Source organism: Oncorhynchus tshawytscha, linkage group LG03, assembly GCF_018296145.1.
Source record: "Oncorhynchus tshawytscha isolate Ot180627B linkage group LG03, Otsh_v2.0, whole genome shotgun sequence".
Lineage (NCBI taxonomy): Eukaryota > Metazoa > Chordata > Actinopteri > Salmoniformes > Salmonidae > Oncorhynchus > Oncorhynchus tshawytscha.
This window is the reverse complement of record NC_056431.1, coordinates 73,632,650-73,646,059: the sequence shown is the minus strand read 5'-3', so window position 1 is coordinate 73,646,059 and position 13,410 is coordinate 73,632,650. Positions and strand designations below refer to the sequence as shown.

General features: G+C 38.7%; 1 protein-coding gene across 1 annotated transcript; it reads left to right on the top strand.

Annotated features, from left to right (window-relative positions):
* Positions 1-729: 729 nt before the first annotated feature.
* On the top strand, positions 730-12,778 carry LOC112243261 (interleukin-10 receptor subunit beta). The gene is made up of 7 exons (XM_024411095.2): positions 730-1,176; positions 1,719-1,845; positions 3,205-3,377; positions 3,694-3,848; positions 10,447-10,594; positions 10,770-10,915; positions 12,477-12,778. The coding sequence occupies exons 1-7, from the start codon at positions 1,110-1,112 to the stop codon at positions 12,636-12,638; spliced, it is 978 nt and encodes a 325-aa protein (XP_024266863.1). The 5' UTR covers positions 730-1,109; the 3' UTR covers positions 12,639-12,778.
* Positions 12,779-13,410: the final 632 nt, after the last annotated feature.

Below are 13,410 nucleotides of genomic sequence, written 5' to 3'. Positions count from 1 at the left end.
AAGTGAAATAATCTGTCTGTAAACAATTGTTGGAAAAATTACTTGTGTCACGCACAAAGTTGATGTCCTAATCGACTTGCCAAAATATAGTTTGTTAACAAGAAATTTGTGGAGTGGTTGAAAAAAAAAAAAGTTTTAATGACTCCAACTTCAGTGTCTGTAAACTTCCGACTTCAACTGTATATATAAACTCAGCAAAAAAAGAAATGTCCCTCTTTCAGGAGCCTGTCTTTAAAATAAGATGAGTATTTTGATTTCCTGTCACACTCACACAGTCGACTCCTTTCTTTGTGCTGGTAACCCAGGCTGAAAACACTCCTAAAGCACCAGGAATATTCTATATTCCTACCAAGAAGTACAGAATATTCTGTACTTCTTGGTAGGAACAAAACGGAAATATAAATTTAATAAATATTGTTGTTTGTTTCCCATTATTCCCTGTCTAATTCTGACACCATAAATGACAAACAATGTCGATTTCCGTTTTTCAAATTCGGGAACAATAAATGAGCCTTTTTCCGTTTTGACTCAGAAATCAAAGTAACGAATGTAACGTTACAAAGAAGCAAGGTGAAGCAGCAGTTCAGGCAATCTTGCAAGTCAGAACAATACTTGACAAATAAATATCATTTTTATATTAGAAAATTTACTTGACAAGCAGTAGGCATTTAGGATGAAATGTGGAGTGAAACTATATAGTTATGGCGAAACATCACGTGCCCTGTTTTCTATCGAACGTATTAGGCAATCATTTACTCGAAAAACACTGCTCATTCAATCATAATTTGTCGCAATAAAGTAAGACAAAATAAAGATCCACCCCTGTCGAACGGATACACATTTTGTCGATCTTTTGAAAATGAATATTATATCTGCCGTTTCCATTAAGCTAAAAACAAGCCTAAAGGTTTTTTCCGACATCGACTAAACGTGGTTCAATGGAAACCTGCCCGGGCTTCTTCTGTATTTATATCACTCAGCTTGGTTTCGCTTCCCCGCAATTCTCCGCCCTTTCAGAAAGTACACAATAAACTCTCAAGAGCGGCCTGAAGCAAATATAGCAGAACATTTCAGTGTCGCTGGACTACACAGAACATCTCTTGGGCAACATGCAATCTACGGTGTTTACTATCTCGTTTGTCAAACTATTATGCTTAACTTTACCTGGAATGACAGGTCAGTATTTCTCTTTCGACTTTACCACAGCAGAGTCTACCAACGTGTTGTCAATCGATTGGCTTTGATTGTAGATGACTGTTTTAAACCATTCAATATCACGACTGGTTTACGAACTTTTTGTTGTTGTTGTTGATATTTCGTGATCATTTCACAGTCTTTTTTTATAGGCTACATTTATTTAGCATTTATACATTCCATAATCTACTTTTACTGTCACTAGAGTGGGGACCAATGGAAACACGTCGCATGTTGGTCTCTCTGTTAGATTGACATACTGATGATGTAGGCTAAATATATACATACACAAATGGCTTAAGGTTTTACCCACATACCATATGTGGTCATCTCGAGGAAGTGCAATGGGCTTAATTTCTCTCTAAAAAAAAAAACTTAAAAAAAAACTCTTTAAATCGGCCAATATATATAAAATAAAATGTTCCTCATCTGACTCAATACCCTTGTGTATCTAAAGCCTGTAATCCCCCTGAATGATGTGTATTTGTCAGTATGTTCAACTGTGTATAACTGTGCTTTTCCAGCAGTGTCAGCTGAACTTCCAAGTCCCAGTAACATCAGAATTACCTCCATCAACATGGGACTAGTGTTGGAGTGGGATCCCCCTCAGAACCACATGGGAAACCTCACCTACAGATCAGAATACAAGTGGTAATATGAACAGAACCAAACAACACAACCAAGTGAGGGTGAACATTTAAATATGGCACACTTCCTGCTTATGGGTGCTGGGAAAGAGGAGAAATGACACACCCACAAGTTGTCGTCCCCAGAAGAATCTGTGTCATACACCCTCACACACACACCCTCACACACACACCCTCACACACACACACATCAACATACACTCACTATATCTATAAGGAATAGGTGCAACTATTTCACTTTTTTTTTTTACACAATTACTTGTCAGAACTGGTTTCAGGCACACAAACAGTGTACAAACACTGGACAAACAAACAGCTTACAAACACTGGTAACAATAGTCTTTAAAACATTTTTTACCTTTATTTTACTAGGCAAGTCAGTTTAGAACAAATTCTTATTTTCAATGACAGCCTAGGAACAGTGGGTTAACTGCCTGTTCAGGGGCAGAACGACAGATTTGTACCTTGTCAACTCGGGGATTCGTTCTTGCAACCTTTCGGTTACTAGTCCAACGCTCTAACCACTAGGCTACCTGCTGGTTACTAGTCCAACGCTCTAACCACTAGGCTACCTGCTGGTTACTAGTCCAACGCTCTAACCACTAGGCTACCTGCTGGTTACTAGTCCAACGCTCTAACCACTAGGCTACCTGCTGGTTACTAGTCCAACGCTCTAACCACTAGGCTACCTGCTGGTTACTAGTCCAACGCTCTAACCACTAGGCTACCTGTTGGTTACTAGTCCAACGCTCTAACCACTAGGCTACCTGCTGGTTACTCGTCCAACGCTCTAACCACTAGGCTACCTGCTGGTTACTCGTCCAACGCTCTAACCACTAGGCTACCTGCTGGTTACTAGTCCAACGCTCTAACCACTAGGCTACCTGCTGGTCACTAGTCTAACGCTCTAACCACTAGGCTACCTGCTGGTCACTAGTCTAACGCTCTAACCACTAGGCTACCTGCTGGTTACTAGTCTAACGCTCTAACCACTAGGCTACCTGCTGGTTACTAGTCCAACGCTCTAACCACTAGGCTACCTGCTGGTTACTAGTCTAACGCTCTAACCACTAGGCTACCTGCTGGTCACTAGTCCAACGCTCTAACCACTAGGCTACCTGCTGGTCACTAGTCCAACGCTCTAACCACTAGGCTACCTGCTGGTCACTAGTCCAGCGCTCTAACCACTAGGCTACCTGCTGGTCACTAGTCCAACGCTCTAACCACTAGGCTACCTGCTGGTTACTAGTCCAACGCTCTAACCACTAGGCTACCTGCTGGTTACTAGTCCAACGCTCTAACCACTAGGCTACCCTGCCGTCTACCGCAATAACAATACAGGGGTGTCTTGTTTTGAACACAGGAAGAGCATCAGGAACAGCTACCGGGTCGTATGTTTGGACACAACTGCCCTATGCTGTGACTTCACCAGTCATCTAAACAAATTTGGAGTGTACACTTTCCAAGTGAGGGCAGAACGAGAGGGAGAGACATCTCACTGGGTGGAGACTAAGGAGTTTGTCATGGATGAACACAGTGAGTTCCTAGTTACCCATCTGTAACTTCAATCTACATAAGGATTTCATAACACATTCATAACCTATCCCTAAGACATACATGGGCATTTCATAGTAGTTTTTTTTGCCGTGCACTAGAGATGGGTATGAAAGTGTAATAACAGGTACTGTTTAACCAGAGGTTAGGGCAAAGCAGAGTGTATCATTACAGACTGGAGCCTGACAGCTTTTGCTCTTTAATGGACTATGGTGATCCGCTAGCAGGTGCCATGTCATTTCTTTACCCCTGAGAGGTCATCACTTTCTTTCCCATGTCTCTCTGTCTCTCTCCACAGCCACTTTAGGCCCTCCCAGTGTGACTCTAGTCTCCAGTGGTGCGAACATTGAAGTGAGCATCGAAGACCCAGTGCTCAGGATCTCTGAGTTTAAAGAGATCTACAATCATGCAACCTTTAACATCACCTACTGGAAGGAGGGCCAGGAGAAGAAGGTATGGTGGCCATTTTACTTTCCATCTGGGATTATACATTTGGAGTGTAATGTCCACTGCCTACAACCAGGGGATCTGAGGAATGGCGAAACAAAGTATAGCAGTTTGCCTGACCTTTCACATCTGATGTCATAGTGACAGTAGCCAATAAGGAGTATGAGATGCAGGTTTAGGGTCTGAGCACATAAACTACTTTCCATCTGCCAATGGTGAACTTGATAACCGTAGGGGTGATCATCTGGTGACACATTGAGTACGGTTACATGCACACAATAATGGGATTATTGTAGATAGATTAATATATAATGAGATTATTGTAGATAGATTAATATATAATGAGATTATTGTAGATAGATTAATATATAATGGGATTATTGTAGATAGATTAATATATAATGGGATTATTGTAGATAGATTAATATATAATGAGATTATTGTAGATAGATTAATATATAATGAGATTATTGTAGATAGATTAATATATAATGGTATTATTGTTGATAGATTAATATATAATGAGATTATTGTAGATAAATATATAATGGGATTATTGTAGATAGATTAATATATAATGGGATTATTATAGATAGATTAATATATAATGGGATTATTGTAGATAGATTAATATATAATGAGATTATTGTAGATAGATTAATATATAATGGGATTATTGTAGATAGATTAATATATAATGGGATTATTGTAGATAGATTAATATATAATGGGATTATTGTAGATAGATTAATATATAATGGGATTATTGTAGATAGATTAATATATAATGGGATTATTGTAGATAGATTAATATATAATGGGATTATTGTAGATAGATTAATATATAATGGGATTATTGTAGATAGATTAATATATAATGGGATTATTGTAGATAGATTAATATATAATGGGATTATTGTAGATAGATTAATATATAATGGGATTATTGTAGATAGATTAATATATAATGGGATTATTGTAGATAGATTAATATATAATGGGATTATTGTAGATAGATTAATATATAATGGGATTATTGTAGATAGATTAATATATAATGGGATTATTGTAGATAGATTAATATATAATGGGATTATTGTAGATAGATTAATATATAATGGGATTATTGTAGATAGATTAATATATAATGGGATTATTGTAGATAGATTAATATATATAATGGGATTATTGTAGATAGATTAATATATAATGGGATTATTGTAGATAGATTAATATATAATGGGATTATTGTAGATAGATTAATATATAATGGGATTATTGTAGATAGATTAATATATAATGGGATTATTGTAGATAGATTAATATATAATGGGATTATTGTAGATAGATTCATATATAATGGGATTATTGTAGATAGATTCATATATAATGGGATTATTGTAGATAGATTCATATATAATGGGATTATTGTAGATAGATTCATATATAATGGGATTATTGTAGATAGATTCATATATCATGGGATTATTGTAGATAGATTCATATATAATGGGATTATTGTAGATAGATTCATATATAATGGGATTATTGTAGATAGATTAATATATAATGGGATTATTGTAGATAGATTAATATATAATGGGATTATTGTAGATAGATTCATATATAATGGGATTATTGTAGATAGATTCATATATAATGGGATTATTGTAGATAGATTCATATATAATGGGATTATTGTAGATAGATTCATATATAATGGGATTATTGTAGATAGATTCATATATAATGGGATTATTGTAGATAGATTCATATATAATGGGATTATTGTAGATAGATTCATATATAATGAGATTATTGTAGATAGATTAATATATAATGGGATTATTGTAGATAGATTAATATATAATGGGATTATTGTAGATAGATTAATATATAATGGGATTATTGTAGATAGATTAATATATAATGGGATTATTGTAGATAGATTAATATATAATGGGATTATTGTAGATAGATTAATATATAATGGGATTATTGTAGATAGATTAATATATAATATATAGATAGATTAATATATAATGATTATTGTAGATAGATTAATATATAATGGGATTATTGTAGATAGATTAATATATAATGGGATTATTGTAGATAGATTAATATATAATGGGATTATTGTAGATAGATTAATATATAATGGGATTATTGTAGATAGATTAATATATAATGGGATTATTATAGATAGATTAATATATAATGGGATTATTGTAGATAGATTCATATATAATGGGATTATTGTAGATAGATTCATATATAATGAGATTATTGTAGATAGATTAATATATAATGGGATTATTGTAGATAGATTAATATATAATGGGATTATTGTAGATAGATTAATATATAATGGGATTATTGTAGATAGATTAATATATAATGGGATTATTGTAGATAGATTAATATAATAGTTTGATATAAAACGTTTACATCCTTTGCAAGAAGAATGATTCCCCTAATAATCCACTTTTAACATGGATACATCTGAAATCAGACTACCGGATGGCACTCTGATAAATGCAGGAAATCGGCAATGGAAATAATATTATACCACAGCAATCTGTTTATTTTTGGGAAGTATATTTGAGTTTGGACGTATAAAGTTTGGCTTAACGCTTTTCATTTTAAATGGGGGGCCTTATTAGTGGGCCTTATTACAGGGGTCCTTATTAGTGGTCCTTATTAGTGGTCCTTATTAGTGGGCCTTATTAGTGGTTCTTATTGGTGGTCCTTATTAGTGGGCCTTATTAGTGGGCCTTATTAGTGGGCCTTATTACAGTGGTCCTTATTACAGTGGTCCTTATTACAGTGGTCCTCATTAGTGGGCCTTATTAGTGGTTCTTATTGGTGGTTCTTATTAGTGGTCCTTATTAGTGGTCCTTATTAGTGGTCCTTATTGGTGGCCCTTATTAGTGGCCCGTATTAGTGGGCCTTATTAGTGGGCCTTATTAGTGGGCCTTATTAGTGGGCCTTATTACAGTGGTCCTTATTAGTGGTCCTTATTACAGTGGTCCTTATTACAGTGGTCCTTATTAGTGGTCCTTATTACAGTGGTCCTTATTAGTGGTTCTTATTGGTGGTCCTTATTAGTGGTTCTTATTGGTGGTCCTTATTACAGTGGTCCTTATTACAGTGGCCCTTATTAGTGATTCTTATTACAGTGGTCCTTATTACAGTGGTCCTTATTACAGTGGTCCTTATTAGTGGTTCTTATTAGTGGTCCTTATTAGTGGTCCTTATTAGTGATTCTTATTACAGTGGTCCTTATTACAGTGGTCCTTATTACAGTGGTCCTTATTAGTGGTCCTTATTAGTGGTTCCTATTAGTGGTCCTTATTACAGTGTGTGTAATTACACTTTAACAAGTATTGTAATTCACTGTAACAACCACATGGCAGTAATTGTGGTCTGTAATTACAAAAAAAAGGTGTAACAATGAATGCTTGTTTTCCATGCTTGTGATAAAAGGGCAGGTTGCCCAATACATTCGCCAACTTAGTGTTTAGTTTCTTATCAGCTGCGTACAGTTACAACTGTCACAAAGGTTGTGACCCCTCGTCGGTGCGCTGGGTGTCCCAATATATTTTTTTATTCAATAGGCTCTGATTACTTAGCCATGAAAGTGCACTGTTGTAAATATATCTCCACTCAATGTTATTGCTAGTGGTTGCCGCCAAAATAAAATGTACCAATCTGGGTTAACTTGGTCATCCCAGATGAGGATAAATACCCTGTTTCAAAGCATATTATATTTAAATGTTTGCCTAAGTACAATGTAATTACTAGGAGTTAGTTCAAATGAAGTGTATCTTGAGGTGTACTTACTTGTAACTAATGTAATGTAACTAACTACAGTACATGATCCATACGGACAATCTGGCCCTCCATTTTAAAGCTTCCGCAAGTTTAATTCCAGAATTCACTTCATCTCTGTACCTTGTTGTGAAGTGAAACTTCCGGGAAGCTTTACCACAGTAAGCTTTATCACCACAGTACACTGCAGTATAAAGGCAGTTATAGTGCAGTATCACCGCAGTACACTGCAGTATAAAGGTAGTTATAGTGTAGTATCACCGCAGTACACTGCAGTATAAAGGCAGTTATAGTGCAGTATCACCGCAGTACACTGCAGTATAAAGGCAGTTATAGTGCAGTATCACCGCAGTACACTGCAGTATAAAGGCAGTTATAGTGCAGTATCACCGCAGTACACTGCAGTATAAAGGCAGTTATAGTGCAGTATCACCGCAGTACACTGCAGTATAAAGGCAGTTATAGTGCAGTATCACCGCAGTACACTGCAGTATCAAGGCAGTTATAGTGCAGTATCACCACAGTACACTGCAGTATAAAGGCAGTTATAGTGCAGTATCACCGCAGTACACTGCAGTATAAAGGCAGTTATACTGCAGTATAAAGGCAGTTATAGTGCAGTATCACCACAGTACACTGCAGTATAAAGGCAGTTATAGTGCAGTATCACCACAGTACACTGCAGTATAAAGGCAGTTATAGTGCAGTATCACCGCAGTACACTGCAGTATAAAGGCAGTTATAGTGCAGTATCACCGCAGTACACTGCAGTATAAAGGCAGTTATAGTGCAGTATCACCGCAGTACACTGCAGTATAAAGGCAGTTATAGTGCAGTATCACCGCAGTACACTGCAGTATAAAGGCAGTTATAGTGCAGTATCACCGCAGTACACTGCAGTATAAAGGCAGTTATAGTGCAGTATCACCGCAGTACACTGCAGTATAAAGGCAGTTATAGTGCAGTATCACCGCAGTACACTGCAGTATCAAGGCAGTTATAGTGCAGTATCACCACAGTACACTGCAGTATAAAGGCAGTTATAGTGCAGTATCACCGCAGTACACTGCAGTATAAAGGCAGTTATAGTGCAGTACGCTCCAAAATAAATAAATAACTTTTTTACTGCAGTACTTTTGCAGTGTAACTGCAGTTGTTCTGCAATTAATGTGCCCAAAATACCACAGTCGACTGCAGTTATTACTGCAGTTTCTCAGGCATCCAGCACACCGACGAGGGTTCACAACTTTTGTGACAGTTATAACTGTATGATTCTGAGAAGAAACACAACACTGCGTTGGTGAATGTGGTGGCACACCGACGAGGGGTCACAACCTTTGTGACAGTTATAACTGTATGATTCTGAGAAGAAACACAACACTGCGTTGGTGAATGTGGTGGCACACCGACGAGGGTTCACAACTTTTGTGACAGTTATAACTGTATGATTCTGAGAAGAAACACAACACTGCGTTGGTGAATGTGGTGGCACACCGACGAGGGGTCACAACCTTTGTGACAGTTGTTGCTGAATCAGATGCAGCTGAGAAGAAACACAACACTGCGTTGGTGAATGTGGTGGCACACCGACGAGGGGTCACAACCTTTGTGACAGTTATAACTGTATGATTCTGAGAAGAAACACAACACTGCGTTGGTGAATGTGGTGGCACACCGACGAGGGGTCACAACCTTTGTGACAGTTATAACTGTATGATTCTGAGAAGAAACACAACACTGCGTTGGTGAATGTGGTGGCACACCGACGAGGGGTCACAACCTTTGTGACAGTTATAACTGTATGATTCTGAGAAGAAACACAACACTGCGTTGGTGAATGTGGTGGCACACCGACGAGGGGTCACAACCTTTGTGACAGTTATAACTGTATGATTCTGAGAAGAAACACAACACTGCGTTGGTGAATGTGGTGGCACACCGACGAGGGGTCACAACCTTTGTGACAGTTATAACTGTATGATTCTGAGAAGAAACACAACACTGCGTTGGTGAATGTGGTGGCACACCGACGAGGGGTCACAACCTTTGTGACAGTTGTTGCTGAATCAGATGCAGCTGAGAAGAAACACAACACTGCGTTGGTGAATGTGGTGGCACACCGACGAGGGGTCACAACCTTTGTGACTGTTGTAGCTTGTATGCAGCTGATAAGAAGGGAAAACACACAAAGTTGGTGAATTTAGTGGGAAACCTGCCCATTTGAAACAAGCATGGTAACAACCATTCATTGGTACACATCTGTAATTACATACTGCAACTACTACTCGGGGTTGTTATTGTTAACTCTAATAGTTGTTACAGTGTAAATGCATGGTTGATTGCGGTGTAGTAAAGATCCCTTTTCAAAGGAAGTGTTACCGAAGTTTGTACTACTGTATGTGAAAGCTACTTCTGAGACACACATACATTCAGTTGTTCCCGAACTCACTTAAATCGCGCTGAGGGAGGACGGCTCGGTTGGTGCTAGCCCCGTGCGCAGATCAATTACACTGCTGGATCGCCGATTTTACATGTCCTAATCATTTAAAAGATGGCTCAGAAAAAAACAGATGTTTAAATCGGCGAATGCTTACTTTAATTTTGACCGTACGCCGATGTTTAAGATAATCAGAGTAAGGTGTTTACATGACTATTGCATAATGTGCCCGGCTGCCAATCAGTTTAACATGAAAGAATTACAATGTATGTAAAACATACTCATTGCGTGGCGCTCACTGCTTCCTTAATTCTCCTCTATCACCCCCTGCAGGTCAAACGGATGAATGGCATCCAACTGCATGAAGTGGTGTTGGAGCTGGAGCAATGGACCAGGTACTGTTTTCAGGTCTGGGTGGTAACCGAAAGGTTCTTCAAACAAAGCCAGCCCAGCAACGTTACGTGTGAGAGCACCGCTAAGGGTGAGCGCCATCTCTCTCTCTTTCTTGTCCTCCCCTTGTTTTTACATCTGTTAAAAACACAAATTATGAGTATTAGATTGTTGCCTTCAATGATTCTCCGTGTACAAGTCTACTCTTGCTCAACTCAATTCTTCGTCCCCGGTGTCCACTTTCCCCAACCCCAAACCGTCTGCAGGCAAGGACAGGCCCTGGGTGATGGCCCTGGGGATGTTTGTGGTGATGGCTGTGTCAGTGCCCCTGGTGGTTCTAGCATTCTGGCACTGCTACAGGGTGGTCAGCTTCCTCAGACCCAAGGTCAAGCTGCCTGGACATTTCACAGTGGTCAGTATGGCGCATGATCAGTGTGTTTTAATGAATAATACACTGTGTGTTTCTTTGTGTGTAGTAACTGTATCAGTTGTTCTTTTGCAAACCCATAAATGACATGTTCATGCTGCTGTTTAGGGGGGGGGACTGTCAATGAGGCTCTGTCTTTGGCTGAGTTCCATGTAATCAGTGTGTCCTGTTATATCTTTGCATAATGATGAATGGTTTTAGTCTAATCTCTTGTGGACAGACTGCTTAAACATAAATGTGCATCTGTTCTGCCAGTGTAAAGGATGTGAAATGGCTAGCTAGTTAGCAGTGGTGCGCGCTAATAGCGTTTCAATCGGTGAAGTCACTTGCTCTGAGACCTTAAAGTAGTTGTTCCCCTTGCTCTGCAAGTGCTGTCGCGGCGTTTGTGGCGCGATGGGTAACGATGTGTGTGCAGAGGGTGCGAGCCCGGGTTGGGGCGAGGGGACGGATGAAAGTTAAACTGTTACACCAGACACATTCTGTTAAAAGTCCCCAAAGTGCACACATCCTTGGGCCGATCGTCTTTTCAGATCGCTGCAGCTAGCGACTGGAACGAGCTGCAACAAACACTCAAACTGGACAGTTTTATCTCAATCTCCTCATTCAAAGACTTAATCATGGACACTCTTACTGACAGTTGTGGCTGCTTGTGTGATGTATTGTTGTCTCTACCTTCTTGCCCTTTGCGCTGTTGTCTGTGCCCAATAATGTTTGTACTCTGTGTTGTTGCTACCATGTTGTTGTCTTTAGGTCTCTCTTTATGTAGTGTAGCTCTGTTGTCGTGATGTGTGTTTTGTCCTATATTTAATCCCACCCCCCGTCCCCGCAGGAGGCCTTTTGCCTTATGGTAGGCCGTCATTGTAAATAAGAATTGTTCTTACTTGACTTGCCTCGTTAAATAAATAAAATATGACCAAATTTCACAAGGTTTTTGGTTAATTGAGATTAGTCTGAAAGGCCTTTAAAGAGATTACTTTTAAAGGCCTTTAAGGCGTCCGCCTGCTTCCCATCCGAAACAGTTCAGAACAGTTCGTGCATATATTATGACAACATTTTGTGACTTTTTCGTTCGGTTTAGTCTTCGTCAAGAGTTGTTGTTTCTTTGGCTCTTTGTGCGCACAGCATTTTTTTCTTGAGGCAAGCCGAAGTTGGTAGCCTACACACCTTGTCTGTGATTGGTCAACAGTAGGGATTCTTAAATTAAGTGTTTATTGTCTTTCAACAAGAGACAAATCATGCACATTTTTTCACTTGAGAAATTCTGCACCAAAGATCTTAGATGTAAAATTGCGTGACTAAGATCTCTTCTGCAAAAAAAAATGTCAAAATGAATGTTAGATTTCTTGAGTTATATTAGATTCATTCTGTCTATTAATTCTAGAATTCTATTTAGATAGACAAACAGTACTATTGGTGTTTTTGTTCCAATTTTTTAAGTGAATATCTTTTAATTAAGGGAGTATGCGAGCACACTAATTCGGTTTTCAAGCTGATGCCTTTAGTGTGACCAAAGTCTCCGCTCCTCTCCCCTCTCCACCCCATACAGTACCTGTTGGATCCTCAGTGCTCCTCCATCCTGGCCTTGCAGAGCAGCCCCCAGCCTGATGAGGTGTACCATGAGGTCAGCATCATGCCTGGGGGGACAGAGACAGAGAGAGAGAGCGCCCTCTGGTGGACAGAACATAAAGCACATAACCAGACTGACTGACAATACAAAAGAAAGGCAGTGTTGGAGAGCATCAACACCGCGACTGACAGGCCGATCTATAAACAATATTAAGTTGTTGTTTATGATGCAAGGTGATTGGTTGATCAGTCAGTCTCGACTCGCCTTTAATGTCGGCTGCACCCAATCACAAAGATCTTGAAGTGGATGGGGAAAATATGGGTGAAAGACTGACGTGAGGAAGAAACGAAGACATCAATGGATGGCAGAGAAGAGGACGTATCTCTTAGTGAGAAATAATAGTCTAACTGACATCAGGGGTTTAGTTATTTATTCATCCCTGTGATGAAATTCTAAGAGAGATCATTTAGTGTAATGCAGGTGTCATCTACTAGATTCAGCTGCAGGCCCCAATTTTTTTTTTTTTTATCTCTTGGGGGTTCGGAAAAAATAATTACAAATCATTTGTGATCGTGTGCAAATTAGCCGCAAGAACCCAAACAAATATATTTGACTGAAACAATAATTTCAGACCTGGTTTTCATTTGTATACGATCACATTCCTCTTTATTATGCCTAAAATCACTACGAGCTGATTTCCTGCTGTTAAAAATAAAATAAAACATTTGACTGAGAACTTGGGGGGCGAATATAACCACTGCCAGTTAGGGAACCCTGGTGTAATGTGTATGATAATGATCAATAATGCCTTTTATTCATTATTGGCCTTGGTACACTGGCATTTTATGATATTGTGAGTATTGGGCAATGGAATGGTGACCCACTATTCCACCAGAGAGAGTTCTCATTATGA

Coding starts and splice junctions, on each gene's coding strand:
- LOC112243261 (XM_024411095.2), top strand. CDS start 1,110: ATGCAATCTACGGTGTTTACTATCTCGTTTGTCAAACTATTATGCTTA. Junction 10,595..10,769: donor GTGTGAGAGCACCGCTAAGG/GTGAGCGCCATC, acceptor AACCGTCTGCAG/GCAAGGACAGGCCCTGGGTG. Junction 10,916..12,476: donor TGCCTGGACATTTCACAGTG/GTCAGTATGGCG, acceptor CACCCCATACAG/TACCTGTTGGATCCTCAGTG.